The sequence below is a fragment of the Thalassophryne amazonica genome, chromosome 4, assembly GCF_902500255.1.
Source record: "Thalassophryne amazonica chromosome 4, fThaAma1.1, whole genome shotgun sequence".
NCBI lineage: Eukaryota > Metazoa > Chordata > Actinopteri > Batrachoidiformes > Batrachoididae > Thalassophryne > Thalassophryne amazonica.
In genome coordinates, this window is record NC_047106.1 from 140226848 (window position 1) to 140247290 (window position 20443).

Genomic DNA, 20443 nt, shown 5'->3' on the forward strand with positions numbered 1-20443 from the left:
GTGCAGGACTGGAGATGTCTCAACAGCTGTGAGCAGCCAGCCATGCCCCCTGTCCTGTCAGCACACAGACCAAGATGTTACTCTGTGATCAGATGAGAGATGCCTCGCCTGCCGGGGGGGCGAGCCACACGTACACATGTGTTTGGGGGAGTAGTGGGGGGGGGGGGGGTAGCACACAAAACACACGCACGTGTTGTGGGGAGAGCCGACACTCTGACACACCACACTAGGCTGCACTAGGCAGCTTCACAGTCGTGGGGCACTTAGACAAATTTCACATCCAGCTCGACAGTGATTGTCTGCTGACTGTTGTCGTGTTAATAGTGCGAATGGCCACACATTTTCTAATTGCCAAACAAGCGGTGTTAGATGTTTGTGCGTGTCAGCTGGAATTTGGCTGACACCTGCCGTGAGAGGGTTCGATGGGTTCGCACACCGCACACGCTGTCTTTCAGCTGCTGGTGTGCGCAAATAGTTGTAGTGACAGGTGTACGAGGCAGCTACGATTTTACACGTTTTGCACATGATTCCTGCTTCATGTGCACTTTATGTGCAAATCATCCAAATTCGCACCATGTGTGAAGGGGCCCTCAAGTATGTTATTTTAAAAAAATAAGAAGAAGAACAACACAGAGAGCATGCAATTGACTTTTAAAAATATTCATCAGTATTAATGGATTTAAATAGGCAAAAAAATAAATGGCGATCAGTTTCTCTGTTTCTCCATCCCTGCCATCCTCATCTTCACTGTCATCATTATTTAAAGTATTGCATCCAGTGATGTTATGACATTTCTGTACAAATGTCTTCATCTCCATATTTAGCTGTTTTTGTTTGTTTGTTTTTACAATTACCAATTCAAGTTCCATTACACAATCATGCAGTAGCATGAATTTAAAATTACAATGTAATCAATTAGCCATGAGATATGGTCTTCCAATTATGCAATCGCTGAGCAGTAAAAACAAAACAAAAGAAATTTGTCCAAAGGTCACAATTCACAAATTCAAAGTCACAATTACCATGAAGTTAAATGGCCATGAGATATGGTATTCCAATCATGTAGTTGCTGGAATATAAGTACATATAAATAACTAAAGAAATGAATGAATGAATAAATAAATAAAGGCCAGAGTTTATCCTACATGTTTAGCAGTAAAGCAGAAAAAAATCACTGTTGTATTACTCTGAATTAGAATTGTCAGGTCATTAGAAATGATAAGGCCATGTGTGATCATGTATTTCATAATGTCTATCGATGCATCAAGTATCAGTCTGTCCTAATTTCTTTGAATATCAATATGTCATAACCAACAACAGAATTTATCCAGACAAAACAGCATAATAATCTTCAGTATTTTATATTGCCATGACCAACACATTATATTAATATTTCACAATCTTCAAAAACTGCCACTAAAGCAGACAAAGGCAGTGATACACAGTCAGTGAGTCACAGTGTTTGATTCATCATAAATAAAATTAAATAAGCTTACCTACATATAGAAGCTGCAGCTTAATGCTGTTTGCAGTTCTTTCTTTCCGAGTCGGTAAAGCGGGAGTAGCTTGTCTGGTGGAATCCACCGTCGCCGGGTATTGGAGGTTTACCATTATTATTACCATTATTATTAATGAAATATGCCGACATGACCAAGTGTTGAGTGACGTAACTCCTTTTATGTAACAGCTGAGTGGGTCCTTGTCATTTGATTGGTGCTTTGTGTGTCACGTGGCATGGATTATTCATTCCATTTACCGTGCAAATTTGGTTCATTGCATGCTGTGAACCCTGCCCACGCACGCACTGGTGGGTGCAGTGTTTAGTTAAATTCTATTGCTGACGGATGATGATTTGAACAAGCTAATAGACGGTGCTAATTCATCTAACACACACACACAAAACAAAGCCAGTACACTATAAGCTGTCTGGATGCATGAAGAGCTGTTAGGATGAAAATCTGGACAAATTTCTGATGTGATTTTTCACTGGACTGAGGAAGTACACAAAGCCTCTTTTTGTTGTTGTTTTTAGGAAGTATCACAGACTACATCATCAAAATTATTTTTGAACTATCTAACTTTTTTAATTGACTGAGAACAATTTTGGACTCCTATTTAAAGTTTGTGTTGGACTGTTGACATCAAAGCACTGGTGACGGACACCAAAATGTAAGTCCGTTTTCTGTTGTTTATAAATTAATAAAATATCAAATAGCAAGGATCTAATTTAGCTGTTATATCAAAGAAATAATGAGCAGCCGGTCTGCTCCGTGTCAACCTGATCCCGTCAGATCTCAGAAGCTAAGTGTGGGATCTGGTTAGTACTTGGTTTGGAGATCTCTTCAGAACACCAGCAGCTGTGTGTGTTTCTCCAGGTAAACCTGGACATGCGTGAGGAAGGGCACCCAGCGTAAAACTTGTGCCAAATACCAATGCGGATCTGGCTGTATCCGCTGTGGCGACTCCGAACAAAAAACATGAGCAGTTGAATGGACAACAACATATAAAACAAACGATGAATGTTTTTACATTCTTTGAATGGAACAAATATTTAATTTGGTGAAGATGGAATGTTCCATCTTCACCAAATTAAATATTCGTTCCATTGAACTCATAAACATTCATTATTTGTATAACAATTTCTGCTTGTACACCTTCCAATGTCTTCCATTTTGGAACATGCGTATTCTAAAAAAAACAACATGCACGTCTTCTCAGAAAATGGTGCCACATTGCACTTTAGATGGGAAGATACACATAAAATACACTTCTTCATTCAAAGACAGTGCATCCTGCTCACTGTAGGCAGCCATGTTGTCACCACGTCACCAAACCCTTCTGTTACAGCAAATGTCATTGACCAGTTGCTTGTAATCAGTGGAACCATTGGCTAGTTCCATTTGAGGGTTAGTGGATATTTTAAACATGTTAACAATGAATTAAAAATCTAAATTATTCATTTATGTACCCAGATATTGTGTGTGAAAAGCAGCTGAACATTTCCTGTAATATTGTCTACCACATATACAAAATTCATGATCACACAAAGTCAGTATATTTGGACAGCTGGGTGTCTATTTGAAATCTCGTTCCCAAAAATGTTGGTGGTGCCCCCTGTACACCACCAACCCGTTCACATCTCTAACCGTTTTTCCCCACTCGGTGACACACCCGCCGAGGATCAAACTCTGGTTATTGGCGACTCTGTTTTGAGAAATGTGAAGTTAGCGACACCAGCAACCATTGTCATTTGTCTTCCGGGGGCCAGAGCAGGCGACATTGAAGGAAATTTGAAACTGCTGGCTAAAGCTAAGCGTAAATTCGGTAAGATTGTAATTCACGTCGGCAGTAATGACACCCGGTTACGCCATTCGAAGGTCACTAAAATTAACATTAAATCGGTGTGTAACTTTGCAGAAACAATGTCGGACTCTGTAGTTTTCTCTGGGCCCCTCCCCAATCGGACCGGGAGTGATATGTTTAGCCGCATGTTATCCTTGAATTGCTGGCTGTCTGAGTGGTGTCCAAAAAATGAGGTGGGCTTCATAGATAATTGGCAAAGCTTCTGGGGAAAACCTGATCTTGTTAGGAGAAACGGCATCCATCCCACTTTGGATGGAGGAGCTCTCATTTCTAGAAATCTGGCCAATTTTATTAAACCCTCCAAACCGTGACTATCCAGGGTTGGGACCAGGAAGCAGAGTTGTAGTCTTACACACCTCTCTGCAGCTTCTCTCCCCCTGCCATCCCCCCAATACCCCATCCCCGTAGAGACGGTGCCTGCTCCCAGACCACCAACAACCAGTAAAAATCTATTTAAGCATAAAAATTCAAAAAGAAAAAATAATATAGCACCTTCAACTACACCACAGACTAAAACAGTTAAATGTGGTTTATTAAACATTAGGTCTCTCTCTTCTAAGTCCCTGTTAGTAAATGATATAATAATTGAGCAACATATTGATTTATTCTGCCTTACAGAAACCTGGTTACAGCAGGATGAATATGTTAGTTTAAATGAATCAACACCCCCGAGTCACACTAACTGTCAGAATGCTCGTAGCACGGGTCGAGGCGGAGGATTAGCAGCAATCTTCCACTCCAGCTTATTAATTAATCATAAACCCAGACAGAGCTTTAATTCATTTGAAAGCTTGACTCTTAGTCTTGTCCATCCAAATTGGAAGTCCCAAAAACCAGTTTTATTTGTTGTTATCTATCGTGCACCTGGTCGTTACTGTGAGTTTCTCTGTGAATTTTCAGACCTTTTGTCTGACTTAGTGCCTAGCTCAGATAAGATAATTATAGTGGGTGATTTTAACATCCACATAGATGCTGAGAATGACAGCCTCAACACTGCATTTAATCTACTGTTAGACTCAATTGGCTTTGCTCAAAATGTAAATGAGTCCACCCACCACTTTAACCATACTTTAGATCTTGTTCTGACTTATGGTATGGAAATTGAAGACTTAACAGTATTCCCTGAAAACCCCCTTCTGTCTGATCATTTCTTAATAACATTTACATTTACTCTAATGGACTACCCAGCAGTGAGGAATAAGCTTCATTACAGTACAAGTCTTTTGGAAAGCACTGTAACTAGGTTTAAGGATATGATTCCTTCTTTATGTTCTCCAATGCCATATACCAACACAGTGCAGAGTAGCTACCTAAACTCTGTGAGTGAGATAGATTATCTTGTCAATAGTTTTACATCCTCATTTAGCACAACTTTGGATGCTGTAGCTCCTCTGAAAAAGAGAACCTTAAATCAGAAGTGCCTGACTCCGTGGTATAACTCACAAACTCGCAGCTTAAAGCAGATAACCCGTTGTTTGGAGAGGAAATGGCGTCTCACTAATTTAGAAGATCTTCACTTAGCCTGGAAAAAGAGTCTGTTGCTCTATAAAAAAGCCCTCCGTAAAACTAGGACATCTTACTACTCATCACTAATTGAAGAAAATAAGAACAACCCCAGGTTTCTTTTCAGCACTGTAGCCAGGCTGACAAAGAGTCAGAGCTCTATTGAGCCGAGTATTCCTTTAACTTTAACTAGTAATGACCTCATGACTTTCTTTGATAATAAAATTTTAACTATTAGAGAAAAAATTACTCATAACCATCCCAAAGACATATCGTTATCTTTGGCTGCTTTCAGTAATGCTGGTATTTGGTTAGACTCTTTCTCTCCGATTGTTCTGTCTGAGTTATTTTCATTAGTTACTTCCTCCAAACCATCAACATGTCTATTAGACCCCATTCCTACCTGGCTGCTCAAGGAAGCCCTACCATTAATTAATGCTTCGATCTTAAATATGATCAATCTATCTTTATTAGTTGGCTATGTACCACAGGCTTTTAAGGTGGCAGTAATTAAACCATTACTTAAAAAGCCATCACTTGACCCAGCTATCTTAGCTAATTATAGGCCAATCTCCAACCTTCCTTTTCTCTCAAAAATTCTTGAAAGGGTAGTTGTAAAACAGCTAACTGATCATCTGCAGAGGAATGGTCTATTTGAAGAGTTTCAGTCAGGTTTTAGAATTCATCATAGTACAGAAACAGCATTAGTGAAGGTTACAAATGATCTCCTTATGGCCTCAGACAGTGAATTCATCTCTGTGCTTGGCCTGTTAGACCTCAGTGCTGCTTTTGATAGTGTTGACCATAAAATTTTATTACAGAGATTAGAACATGCCATAGGTATTAAAGGCACTGCGCTTTGGTGGTTTGAATCATATTTATCTAATAGATTACAATTTGTTCATGTAAATGGGGAGTCTTCTTCACAGACTAAGGTTAATTATGGAGTTCCACAAGGTTCTGTGCTAGGACCAATTTTATTCACTTGATACATGCTTCCCTTAGGCAGTATTAATAGAAAGCATTGGTTAAATTTTCATTGTTACGCAGATGATACCCAGCCTTATCTATCCATGAAGCCAGAGGACACACACCAATTAGTTAAACTGCAGGAATGTCTTACAGACATAAAGACATGGATGACCTCTAATTTCCTGCTTTTAAATTCAGATAAAGCTGAAGTTATTGTACTTGGCCCCACAAATCTTAGAAACATGGTGTCTAACCAGATCCTTACTCTGGATGGCATTACCCTGACCTCTAGTAATACTGTGAGAAATCTTGGAGTCATTTTTGATCAGGATATGTCCTTCAATGCGCATATTAAGCAAATATGTGGGACTGCTTTTTTGCATTTGCGCAATATCTCTAAAATTAGAAAGGTCTTGTCTCAGAGTGATGCTGAAAAACTAATTCATGCATTTATTTCCTCTAGGCTGGACTATTGTAATTCATTATTATCAGGTTGTCCTAAAAGGTCCCTGAAAAGCCTTCAGTTAATTCAAAATGCTGCAGCTAGAGTACTGACGGGGACTAGAAGGAGAGAGCATATTTCACCCATATTGGCCTCTCTTCATTGGCTTCCTGTTAATTCTAGAACAGAATTTAAAATTCTTCTTACTTATAAGGTTTTGAATAATCAGGTCCCATCTTATCTTAGGGACCTCATAGTACCATATCACCCCAATAGAGTGCTTCGCTCTCAGACTGCAGGCTTACTTGTAGTTCCTAGGGTTTTTAAGAGTAGAATGGGAAGCAGAGCCTTCAGCTTTCAGGCTCCTCTCCTGTGGAACCAGCTCCCAATTCAGATCAGGGAGACAGACACCCTCTCTACTTTTAAGATTAGGCTTAAAACTTTCCTTTTTGCTAAAGCTTATAGTTAGGGCTGGATCAGGTGACCCTGAAACATCCCTTAGTTATGCTGCTATAGACTTAGACTGAGTGTTTCTTTCTCTTTTTGCTCTGTATGCACCACTCTGCATTTAATCATTGGTGATTGATCTCTGCTCTCTTCCACAGCATGTCTTTTTCCTGGTTCTCTCCCTCAGCCCCAACCAGTCCCAGCAGAAGACTGCTCCTCCCTGAGTCTGGTTCTGCTGGAGGTGTCTTCCTGTTAAAAGGGAGTTTTTCCTTCCCACTGTCGCCAAGTGCTTGCTCATAGGGGGTCGTTTTGACCGTTGAGGTTTTTCTGTAATTATTGTATGGCTTTTGCCTTACAACATAAAGTGCCTTGGGGCAACTGTTTGTTGTGATTTGACGCTATATAAATAAAATTGATTTGATTTGATTTGAAAAATGCTCTTTAATTCCTGGTGTAAATGAAGTTGTGGTGTCATATGACCCTTGACATTGTCCTTCTTGGATCAGAGACAGAACAAACTGCAGCACTGAGGTGAAATGTTCCCTTATTAAAACCTGACCTCTCATTTATAACAAAACAGTCCTATGGGTTGGAACATAATAATAATAATAATAATAATAATAATAGTCATAGTAGTACTAAGGGCCTTATTATTGGCCTTCTTGCTGCGAGTGCTGACCACTGAGCCGCTGTGTTTGGGTTCCGGCTGTGCTTTGCTCCAGTTATTTTGGATAATTTGTTCTGTACTTTGCTCCAGTTACTTTGGATAATTTGTTCTGTACATCAAGATCTTTTCTGAATCGTGCAGCTGCAGCACTGTTTGTTTTTAGCGCGTTCTGACGGACACGTACTGGGTGTACTCCTGTTTTCATCGTTTTACGTTCACCACGACCTGCCCTTTCTGAATGAATAAAGACTCATGTTTTCATCGTGTGTCTTTTCTCTAACGTGGAACATAGAGAGCTTCCTGATAGGGTTTTAACTTACATGGACTCCACCTGGTTGGACCTTGTCGGTGATTCAGTGTGTGAGAGGTCAACAGACCTGCACACTGATGGAGGTATCAGGATTTGCACGTCTGCTTTTTGTTGATGACATGGCTCTGTTGGATTCTTCAGAACATGGGTCTGTCCTGCTCACTAAGATAGTTGGCAATTTTGTGGTCAGTTTCCATGTTTTTTGGCTGCTTCTGTTAGGGGACACCACAGCAGATCAATTGTTTCCATCTCACCCTGTCCTCTGTATCTTCCTCTGTCTCACCAAACACCTGCATATCCTCCCTCAGCACATCCATAAACCTCCTCTGTGTCCTCCCTCTTCTCCTCCTGCCTGGTGGCTCCTCAGCATCCTTCTCCCTATATATCCTGGGTCCCTCCTCTGAATATGTCCAAAACATGTCAGTCTTGCTTCCCTCACTTCTTCCCCAAGCTGTCCTACCTGTAGTGTCATTCTCATTTGCCTATTCTTCACCCTGTCCTTCATCATCACTTCCAGAAAAAATCACAGCCTTTCTGACTCTGCCACCTGTCCTTTTGTTCGTGCCACCGTCTCTGAGCCGTACAACATAGCAGGTCTCACTACGATCTTACAGTCTTTTTCTGTCACCATCACAAGTCACTGTTGCTTCTTCTTATCCACCCTGTGGGAGATGGATGGATGGATGGATGGACACTAAACTCTGGGAAATATGTCTTTCAGTCTCTTTTTTGTTTGATCAGCTTGAATACTTTTGGTCAGTTTTGTTTAACTATTGTTGACAAAATAATTCATCTTTTAGTTAACACAATTATCTACTATGAAATTTGGACTTCATAAATGAATTGGATGCTGTGGTTGACCTTTGTGTGTTTCAAGCGAACACACTTTCAGTGTGCACGAGATGATAATGTGAAGTTGTTTCTGTCTGTCTCTGTCCCAGTTGGGGGACTGGGTGTGCGAGAAGATGCTGATGGCAAGGGACAACAGCCGAGATGAGACGCAGAAGCTTCATAAGAAATGGCTGAAGCACCAGGCCTTCATGGCTGAGCTGGTCCAGAATAAGGAATGGCTGGACAAGATTGAGAGGGTGAGTCTTGTTGCACCACAGTTCTGCTGCTTTGGTTTTATTCTGTCTGAAGGTGTGCGGCATCATTCTGCCATTGTCAGTTCATCAGTCCAGGCACCAGAGTAGTATCCAGAGTATTTTTGCCACAAATAACATGACAACAACGACTTTTATCCTAGTAACTAAACAAGTACATATTCGAGAACAGACATAGCCTCCTGAATCTGACCAAATAATAATTATAATGTAGTCCAGCCTTTAAGTGAATAACTTCATGCATCAAAGCAGATAGAAGTTAAATAAACTTGACCTCCAGACTGTGTTGTATTGTCTTTGAATTATAGCACCACAGAACACTGACTTTGTTTTTAATAATGTGTCTGTGGGTTAAGTCCTGTTGAAATGGGCTTTTCTTGGGTGGTGCATGCTTTCCATTACTGTTGAGGTTGTCGAGATATGGAGAAATTCCAAACCCTCCTCGCTTGTCAAAGCTCTGTGGTTATCTGAGTCTGACTATGCTGAATGTTGTTAACTTTTCATTCTCTATTGCAATTGTTCCTGTTTGCTCTTAAACTGCTGTGGTGAGACCTCTGCTGACAAAACCCAGGTTGGATTGACAAACTATTGACTTAATTCTAATTCTAAGAATTTCTTCATAAAAGTTTTGAGAAAGTGGTCACTAAGTCTGTCCAAGTGGTGCTATGTAAAGACAGAATAGCAGAGGGCCTAATACAAAACCCTGCAATACTCCATATTTTATCAGAGAATGTCGAAAGGAGTCAGTTGAGGTGACTCGGGCATCTTTTCCGGATGCCCCCTGGACGCCTCGCTGGAGAGGTGTTCCGGGCACGTCCCATTGGGAGGAGGCCCCAGGGAAGACCCAGGACACGCTGGAGGGACTACATCTCTTGGCTGGCTTGGGAACGCCTTGGGGTTCCCCCAGAGGAGCTGGGGGAGGTGTATGTGGATCAGGAGGTCTGGGCGGCTTTGCTTGAGCTGCTGCCCCCGCGACCCGACTCCGGATAAAGCGGAAGAAAATGGATGGATGGATGGATGTTTAGAAGTAATGTTGTTATACAAGACACATTGAGATCAGTTACAGTCGACAAGTACAATGTCAACCACGAGAGAACCCAGCCGGTAATATCAAAGGGACTGTCAAGCCAATCCAACAATATTCGATAAGTATACTTATTGCATGTCTGTTTATGTATCATGCAATATATCAGTCCGAGTTCGAAGGATGAGGACTCAAACAGATACATCGGGGCAAGATACAGGAAGATGCAAGATATTTATCACATATTGCAACAAAAATAAAGAACAATAATCATACACATGAATTGTGTAGAACGAATAACGCAGGTAAATCATGTAAATATGTAAATTATGGAATGTTCTTATGTCTCTCTATAAAGTCATGAGTGTCCTCTTCACTGATGTCTCACAACTTCAGTTTGAGACTGAAGCTGTAGAATTCTCCCTGTGAGGGAGGCTAAAACTCTCTCACCTTGAGCAGACTTCTTGGTTGAATGAAATAATCTTGATCCTGTATCAGGATCCTGCACTTGTCAACAGTGTAACACAAAATGGGAGTGTGTCAAAGATTCAAGATTCAAACAACTTTATTGATCCCTAAAAGGGCAATTCATATCACACCCAATTAGGGATGGGTATCGAGAACCAGTTCCTTTCGGGTATTGTTAAGAAATGATTCGATCCACCGACATCAATAAGCTTTTTGCTTAACGATTCCCTTATCGCTCCTTCATAGTGGCTGTTGTTTTGGGGGGTGTTTGTCAGGAAAAAGGGGGGAAGCTTTTGAAAAATTCAAGCTAAAAAGTGGGCATTCTAGGGGTACCCAAAGGGGAAAAGTCAGGTTTGACAGCCTAAGTCCTTTCATCATGTCCAGAAGGCTGAGGAAGTTTGTTGAGTGGGCAATCTGATTCTGGGTTAGTCAGTACATGACCCTCAGTGAGGCAGTCGGAGTCCGTGGACATTTTAAGTCAAGACTTAAAACCTATTTTTATTCTCTTTCTTATGAGTAGTTTTTATTTTGTTATGTTTTATTCTTTTACTTCTGTTTTTAATTAGGTATTTGAATTGATTGATTGATTGATTGAATTTTGTTTATTTTTATTTATTTATTTTAATTTTTTTATGTTGAACTGTTCTGTGTGAGGCGCATTGAGACGGCTTTTGTTGTAATTTGGCGCTTTATAAGCTGATTAAATTGAAACTGAACAACATTTTATTGAGTCTTAAAGTCAATCAATCAATCAATTTTTTTTATATAGCGCCAAATCACAACAAACAGTTGCCCCAAGGCGCTTTATATTGTAAGGCAAAAGCCATACAATAATTATGTAAAACCCCAACGGTCAAAACGACCCCCTGTGAGCAAGCACTTGGCTACAGTGGGAAGGAAAAACTCCCTTTTAACAGGAAGAAACCTCCAGCAGAACCAGGCTCAGGGAGGGGCAGTCTTCTGCTGGGACTGGTTGGGGCTGAGGGAGAGAACCAGGAAAAAGACATGCTGTGGAGGGGAGCAGAGATCGATCACTAATGATTAAATGCAGAGTGGTGCATACAGAGCAAAAAGAGAAAAACAGTGCATCATGGGAACCCCCCAGCAGTCTACGTCTATAGCAGCATAACTAAGGGATGGTTCAGGGTCACCTGATCCAGCCCTAACTATAAGCTTTAGCAAAAAGGAAAGTTTTAAGCCTAATCTTAAAAGTAGAGAGGGTGTCTGTCTCCCTGATCTGAATTGGGAGCTGGTTCCACAGGAGAGGAGCCTGAAAGCTGAAGGCTCTGCCTCCCATTCTACTCTTACAAACCCTAGAAACTACAAGTAAGCCTGCAGTCTGAGAGCGAAGCGCTCTATTGGGGTGATATGGTACTATGAGGTCCCTAAGATAAGATGGGACCTGATTATTCAAAACCTTATAAGTAAGAAGAAGAATTTTAAATTCTATTCTAGAATTAACAGGAAGCCAATGAAGAGAGGCCAATATGGGTGAGATATGCTCTCTCCTTCTAGTCCCCGTCAGTACTCTAGCTGCAGCATTTTGAATTAACTGAAGGCTTTTTAGGGAACTTTTAGGACAACCTGATAATAATGAATTACAATAGTCCAGCCTAGAGGAAATAAATGCATGAATTAGTTTTTCAGCATCACTCTGAGACAAGACCTTTCTGATTTTAGAGATATTGCGTAAATGCAAAAAAGCAGTCCTACATATTTGTTTAATATGCGCTTTGAATGACATATCCTGATCAAAAATGACTCCAAGATTTCTCACAGTATTACTAGAGGTCAGGGTAATGCCATCCACAGTAAGGATCTGGTTAGACACCATGTTTCTAAGATTTGTGGGGCCAAGTACAATAACTTCAGTTTTATCTGAGTTTAAAAGCAGGAAATTAGAGGTCATCCATGTCTTTATGTCTGTAAGACAATCCTGCAGTTTAGCTAATTGGTGTGTGTCCTCTGGCTTCATGGATAGATAAAGCTGGGTATCATCTGCGTAACAATGAAAATTTAAGCAATACCGTCTAATAATACTGCCTAAGGAAAGCATGTATAAAGTGAATAAAATTGGTCCTAGCACAGAACCTTGTGGAACTCCATAATTAACTTTAGTCTGTGAAGAAGATTCCCCATTTACATGAACAAATTGTAATCTATTAGACAAATATGATTCAAACCACCGCAGCGCAGTGCCTTTAATACCTATGGCATGCTCTAATCTCTGTAATAAAATTTTATGGTCAACAGTATCAAAAGCAGCACTGAGGTCTAACAGAACAAGCACAGAGATGAGTCCACTGTCCGAGGCCATAAGAAGATCATTTGTAACCATCACTAATGCTGTTTCTGTACTATGATGAATTCTAAAACCTGACTGAAACTCTTCAAATAGACCATTCCTCTGCAGATGATCAGTTAGCTGTTTTACAACTACCCTTTCAAGAATTTTTGAGAGAAAAGGAAGGTTGGAGATTGGCCTATAATTAGCTAAGATAGCTGGGTCAAGTGATGGCTTTTTAAGTAATGGTTTAATTACTGCCACCTTAAAAGCCTGTGGTACATAGCCAACTAACAAAGATAGATTGATCATATTTAAGATCGAAGCATTAAATAATGGTAGGGCTTCCTTGAGCAGCCTGGTAGGAATGGGGTCTAATAAACATGTTGATGGTTTGGATGAAGTAACTAATGAAAATAACTCAGACAGAACAATCGGAGAGAAAGAGTCTAACCAAATACAGGCATCACTGAAAGCAGCCAAAGATAACGATACGTCTTTGGGATGGTTATGAGTAATTTTTTCTCTAATAGTTAAAATTTTGTTAGCAAAGAAAGTCATGAAGTCATTACTAGTTAAAGTTAATGGAATACTCAGCTCAATAGAGCTCTGACTCTTTGTCAGCCTGGCTACAGTGCTGAAAAGAAACCTGGGGTTGTTCTTATTTTCTTCAATTAGTGATGAGTAGAAAGATGTCCTAGCTTTACGGAGGGCTTTTTATAGAGCAACAGACTCTTTTTCCAGGCTAAGTGAAGATCTTCTAAATTAGTGAGACGCCATTTCCTCTCCAACTTACGGGTTATCTGCTTTAAGCTACGAGTTTGTGAGTTATACCACGGAGTCAGGCACTTCTGATTTAAAGCTCTCTTTTTTAGAGGAGCTACAGCATCCAAAGTTGTCTTCAGTGAGGATGTAAAACTATTGACGAGATACTCTATCTCACTTACAGAGTTTAGGTAGCTACTCTGCACTGTGTTGGTATATGGCATTAGAGAACATAAAGAAGGAATCATATCCTTAAACCTAGTTACAGCGCTTTCTGAAAGACTTCTAGTGTAATGAAACTTATTCCCCACTGCTGGGTAGTCCATCAGAGTAAATGTAAATGTTATTAAGAAATGATCAGACAGAAGGGAGTTTTCAGGGAATACTGTTAAGTCTTCTATTTCCATACCATAAGTCAGAACAAGATCTAAGATATGATTAAAGTGGTGGGTGGACTCATTTACTTTTTGAGCAAAGCCAATAGAGTCTAATAATAGATTAAATGCAGTGTTGAGGCTGTCATTCTCAGCATCTGTGTGGATGTTAAAATCGCCCACTATAATTATCTTATCTGAGCTAAGCACTAAGTCAGACAAAAGGTCTGAAAATTCACAGAGAAACTCACAGTAACGACCAGGTGGACGATAGATAATAAATAAAACTGTTTTTTGGGACTTCCAGTTTGGATGGACAAGACTAAGAGTCAAGCTTTCAAATGAATTAAAGCTCTGTCTGGGTTTTTGATTAATTAATAAGCTGGAATGGAAGATTGCTGCTAATCCTCCGCCCCGGCCTGTGCTACGAGCATTCTGACAGTTAATGTGACTCGGGGGTGTTGACTCATTTAAACTAACATATTCATCCTGCTGTAACCAGGTTTCTGTAAGGCAGAATAAATCAATATGTTGATCAATTATTATATCATTTACCAACAGGGACTTAGAAGAGAGAGACCTAATGTTTAATAGATCCTCGGCGGGTGTGTCGTCGAGTGGGGAAAAACGGTTAGAGATGTGAACGGGTTGGCGGTGTACACGGGGCTTCTGTTTAGGGCTACGCTTCCTCCTCACAGTCACCCAGTCAGCCTGCTTTCCCGGCTGCTCGGGATCTGCCAGTGGGTAACTAACGGCGGCTAAGCTACCTTGGTCCGCACCGACTACAGGGGCCTGGCTAGCTGTAGAATTTTCCACGGTGCGGAGCCGAGTCTCCAATTCGCCCAGCCTGGCCTCCAAAGCTACGAATAAGCTACACTTATTACACGTACAGTTACTGCTACAGGAGGCCGAGGAATAACTAAACATTTCACACCCAGAGCAGAAAAGTGCGGGAGAGACAGGAGAAGCCGCCATGCTAAATCGGCTAAGAGCTAGTAGCTACGCTAAGCTAGCAGATTCCTAAAAACACGCAAAGTGAATAATGTGTAAATAATTTAGAGGTGATTCAGCAGGAGTGCTTTAGTTAAGGCACGTAAAGATTACACTGTGAAACAAATCGTAATCTAGATAACTAGATCAATCTAACTGCGCAGATTAAACAGCTAACAGATACAGAAAAACACCGCTGTGCTCCGGAACAGGAAGTGATACAATACCGCAGTGAGAGCCAACCACCAGTAGAGGCCCAGTAAAGTAAATAAATATGAAATTGGTTACTGGATCCTTAAACCCTGGACATAATAAACTCTACATTGTGGATCCTTGATCTCTGGACATAAACAGAAATAAAATCTGTTAGTTTTTGTCAAAAGCATTTCTTTTCAGACATTATTATTGGCATGAATGTATTTCCATACCTATGAGCTGAGCTCTACAGCGCTGCGCTGCAGGTCAGGTTTATAAAGAATGCAGCATGTCTCATTTTGGGAGGAAAAAACATTTTAGTCGATCGTAGTTTGTCTGTATTGCAACATTTGTAAGAGATGTCATTTTATTTAAAGCGGCGATTCGTTTTGAAATTAATTCCGAGCGGACTCTCAGTAGAAGAGCCACGCAGCGTTTGACGCATGGAACGGAGGATGATTCTCTTAAAATGCATTAAAACTGTAATCCTGCGAACTAATCCCAATTTTTACTAAATATGCCTGTAATCTGAATACGTTTTTTTTCTGTAACTGTAGCGGAATACAGTTACCTTTTTTTTGTATCCTAATTACGTAACCCCGTTACATGTATTCCGTTACTCCCCAAGCCTGTTAATATTTTTATGTTAAACCGACCTGTTATGGTGTTATTTCAAACAGTTGAAATATGTATTTTATAACTTAAAAACGGGACCAATGCTAACGCATTAGCATGTCTATGGCGTTTTCAGTGTTAAAGTTAGCATTAAGCTGTTCGCATCAGCACGTTTGTGTTGATTTGTTTTCTGTATAATTAATGGCTCAGCGTTCGTTGTTGTAAAAGAGTCAAATTGTCATATATTAATAATAATAGCAACAACAATAATAGTCTACATAATAGACAATATAGTCAATAATAATAGACTAATAATGTTACACTGCAATTTTAGAGATCTTCCATATAATCAACCGAGCTTAGCTTTGAATCTTGAACCAATGAAGGAGTGCTTCGAGCTGCTGCTTTGTTGGTTTCATTTGTTTTATTTCGCTTTATTTTAATTTTTCCCCACTAAAACCCTAAAGAGCATATGTCTGTGAGGAATATTTACCTTTTTTTATGTTAAACTGACCTGTTATGGTCTTCTGAAACAGTTGATAGATGTATTTTATGTTAACGCCGATGCTAATGCATTAGCATGTCTATGGCGTTTTCAGTGTTAAAGTTAGCATTAAGCTGCTGGCATTTCAGCATGTTTGTGCATTTGTTTTCTGTATAATAATTAATGGCTCAGCGTTGTCGTAAAAGAGTCAAATGTATTACAAATTATAATATTTTTTAATTTATTTTTATTTATATATTAATAATAATAGCAATAATAATAATAGTAATAAAATGGTAAATGGACTGCATTTATATAGCGCTTTTCCATCTGCATCAGATGCTCAAAGCACTTTACCATTATGCCTCACATTCACCCCGATGTCAGGGTGCTGCCATACAAGGCGCTCACTACACACTGGGAGCAATAGAGCCCACTAAGAGCCCTTAGTGATTTTCCAGTCAGGAGGGGATTTGAACCCATGATCTTCTGGACTCAAGCCCAACACCTTAACCACTAGACCATCACCTCCCCTAATAATAACTAATAATGCTACAATACAATTTTAGAGAACGAGACATGAGTCACGTGTGTCATTGTGAAATGACCACATACTTTACAAGTTATACAGAGAATGTTACACATATAATGAGTCAAGCTACAGTTTTTGATTTAGGTTTTATGGTTAACTGGTTATGCTAATTGCTTATTTGCAGCAACAAAAATACCTCTTTTTTCACCATATATTTTGTAACATTTATATTTTTCAATGTTTTATGGTATCTCAGCACTTTGATACAGCAATGTCATTTGAAATAATTATTTTTGTTCTTTATTATAATCTGTTTTATTCTTTATTATTTTATATTTCAACAGCCAAGGGACATTTGACGATTTGTTAATTTTCAAGTATTTTAAGTTTTCAAATAATGTTCTGTTGTTAAATAAATGGAAGGAGAGAAAAATTGTTTCCCTGGCACATTTAAAAAAAAATTCCCTGCTAATCCGATTAATCGATTAATCATGTCGAAACCCCATCAGATTCATCGATGATCCAAATAATCATTTGTTGCAGCCCTAGTAAGAGCAGAATACTACTGGAATGAATTTGAATAAGGAAAGTTGGTTTTTTTCTCACCAAAATGGATGCTGCACTCACTGCAGTTTATTGTCTGGAATAGTCCCAGATTGCATTTCAGAGCTTCTAGAATTCAAACATTTCCGTGCGGGTGGTGTTGGGGGTAATTTTGGCTTTCAGCTTTTTTTTTTGTTTTTCACCACTTTCATCCCTGAATATGTCAATCGTGAGTCACTCCTCCATTCTGTTCACACAGCTCCAAACGCTCCGCGGCTCTCTGCCGAGTCAAGTTAGAATGATAGAGTCCAGTCGGAATTAATACATTTAAAGCGAAACGCCGCTTAAATCAAATGACACCTCTTTCCAAACATTGTAATACGAAAAAATGGCAATCAATCAAAATGTTTTTTCCTCCCAAAATGAAACGTTCTGCGCTGACGTGCAGCAGCCGGCTGAGCTCAGCTCAGAGGTACGGAGAGACATTCATGCCAAAATGTCTGAAAGGAAATGCATTTGACAGAAACTACAGATTTTATTTATTTTTATTTATGTCCAGAGATCAAGGATCTAGTGACCAATTTAAAATATTGTTGACATAGAAAACCTGTAAAGCCTAGTTTTAGTACACAGAAAATTCACAAGAGGTATCGATAAGGGAATCGATAAGGAATCGGATCAATAAGCAGAATCGATAATGGCATCGATATTGAAACATCGAAAATCTTATCAATACCCATCCCTACACCCAATTACCTCAAACAAAATATGCATCAATTACTCCACAGTTATTACTAGTGGAACATAATAATGGGACACATCAGAACCGCACATATACATTTGATAGTTTGTGTATGCTAAACTTTAAGACAGTCCGTCATCTCAATTGAGGCAATGTGAGTGTGGAGTGGCCGCAGCTGTCTTGGGAGAGAGGTGAAGGCCGCTGCAGATCAGTGGCCTCCAGACGGGGGAGGGCAGAGGAAAGGGGGGTGGTAGGGGTGGGGAGGAGGGGGCGTGTCATGTGAGCAGATGAGATGAGTTTGTATCAGTCAGATGAGTTTGTATCAGATTCAGTGTGTGCATAATGTCTGGAGTTGCCTTGACAAAATCAGACTGAAGGGGAGGACAGAAGATAAGAAGGGCAGCTGAATGGTTCACCAAGGCCGTAGAAATTCCTCTGGAGGAAAACAGCAGGGCATTTTGACCTTCAGAGGCTGATAAGCCTGCCATGTTTAGGGTTGAGCAGAGAAACACATTTGCAGCTCCTCTGGCTGACCAAATCCAATTTATGAGTATTCCCTGGTGTCCGACATCTTCCTTTGCAAGGCGTACATTTGCTCCGAGATGTTATCCAACTTAGGTCTGAATTCGCAGTCTGAGACTGTATCACCTTGCCCAACTCATTAATCATGACAGACAGGTAAGGGGTCGTGGTTTTAGTAGCAGCCGTTCTGCCAATTCTCCCTGAGTCAGACTTTTGTCCCATCCAAGGGAAGTCGGAGACTCTCATCCGCTTCACACTGTAGAATCCGGAGATAAACAACAGCACCAGTGTGCTCCAGGGACTACATAGGGCTTACCATTTCCTCTTGTGAGATTATCCTCTGAATCTCAGCTAATTTTACACTAAATTCAGTTACAGTAAATGAACTACTGTGATACGTTCATGATGTACAGGCATCCATTGTCATCAGCCAGGATAATGACACTTCAAACTTAATGAGTGAATGATCTGATGTAAGAGAGGCTTTACCAGTATCTGAAATGGCAAGGCCACAACCAAATACACAGAGATACTCACTGTGGTGAGTCGATCCCTGGATGAATAGACTAAATCCAAACATTTTCAAACATCCAAAAATGCTTTGCTGAAGGTATCTGAAGGTGACCTTACATGGTATTAATGTCACCAATAATTAAGTGCGTACAGGGGTGGTGGCCAGGTTGTTAGTGTTGGTGGGGTACGTCAGGAAGGGCATCCGGCCTAAACCTTGTGCCAACATGCAGATCCACCTCTGATTTGATGTGGTGACCCTGAGTGCAAAACAAGGGAACACCTGAAGGGACTTATTTTACAAGTCACCAAATCAGAAATGAAATCACTGAATTCATCCAAGATTTTGGAATCATGGTCAGTATGCCTACATACAATGACCGAAGTCCTGATGGTGACTGGTTCTAGCAGCCTGAGAGGGGCAGAGAATTAGATGTTCAAATTACGTAATGAGGTCTGAACTGTCAGATTGATTGCAGTGTTTGTAATTTATTTAAATTTATTTAGTATTTTTGTTTGTGTATTTTATAATACATATATATATATATATATATATATATATATATATATATATATATATATATATTATATATATATATATATATATATATATAATATAAAATATGTGTGCCATATATCTTGACAGTTTTTTTGCATGTGGTCTTAAGTACATTTGGGAGGTGTCTGAATCCATTTTGCTCTTTACATGGTTTGTAATCGGAGTGCAAAGTATACACTGCAGAGGTGTTGGAATTAGTCTGTTAATTAATCAGGAATGTGTTTTAGATGTCGGAAGAAATCAAAGCATAACTAGGACTGCAATCAGTCATATACGGGCCCTCTGTGTGCGCGTCACTGCCTCCCCGGGTCAGCACCTTCCCTTGTGACCAGATGACCAATGCATGAAGAAGTTCTGACAAGTTGATGGTTCATCCACTAGGGGGCACTCAGAGCACAAACAGAGGGGGCAGGTGTGTTCAGGGGCAGGCCCTCATCACACATGTGAAGTTTCAAGTCAATCAGACAAAGCATGAAGGAGTTATCATGACTTGATGTTCCATGGCGAAAGGTCAAAATAGCAGCGCCATAGCAGCCACACCCTTTGACATAGAAAAAAGCTTTTCATCAGTGTAGTCTCTGGATGATCTGAAAAAATTTGAAGTGCATTGGAAAAAATCCGGAGGAGTTCGTTCAAATACAGCATGTGGAAATCATGCCAAAATGGCACAAAAATTCAAAATAGACCAATGGTGCAAGAGACTTTTTTGTACGTCTATGCAAGTCACACGTGTACCAATTTTCAGCTCCCTACTGCAAAAAAAACACCTAGGAGGAGGGGTTTTTGAAAGTTGCAAAAGGGGTGCTATTGAGGCATTTTGGCCCACCCATCGGCAACGCCCATATCACATGAAAGAGGTTGGCATTCTTATGTAACAATTTTCATGATGATATGACAAAATTAAAGCCATCAAGAGTGAGAACGTAATTTCATGGCAAAGTATTGATGCACAGCGGGCAGGTATTGGGATACCCGCCCGCTACACACACACACAGAGAGAGAGAGAGAAACACACACACACACACACAC

The 20443-nt window shown here is 40.1% G+C and overlaps 1 protein-coding gene across 1 annotated transcript in view; it reads left to right on the forward strand.

The window, feature by feature from the left end:
- Nucleotides 1–20443, forward strand: part of LOC117509055 (spectrin beta chain, non-erythrocytic 4-like) — a 301034-nt gene that overhangs the window by 139341 nt on the left and 141250 nt on the right. The window contains 1 exon segment of the mRNA XM_034168865.1: nt 8646–8844. Coding sequence (XP_034024756.1) covers nt 8646–8844 — 199 coding nt within the window.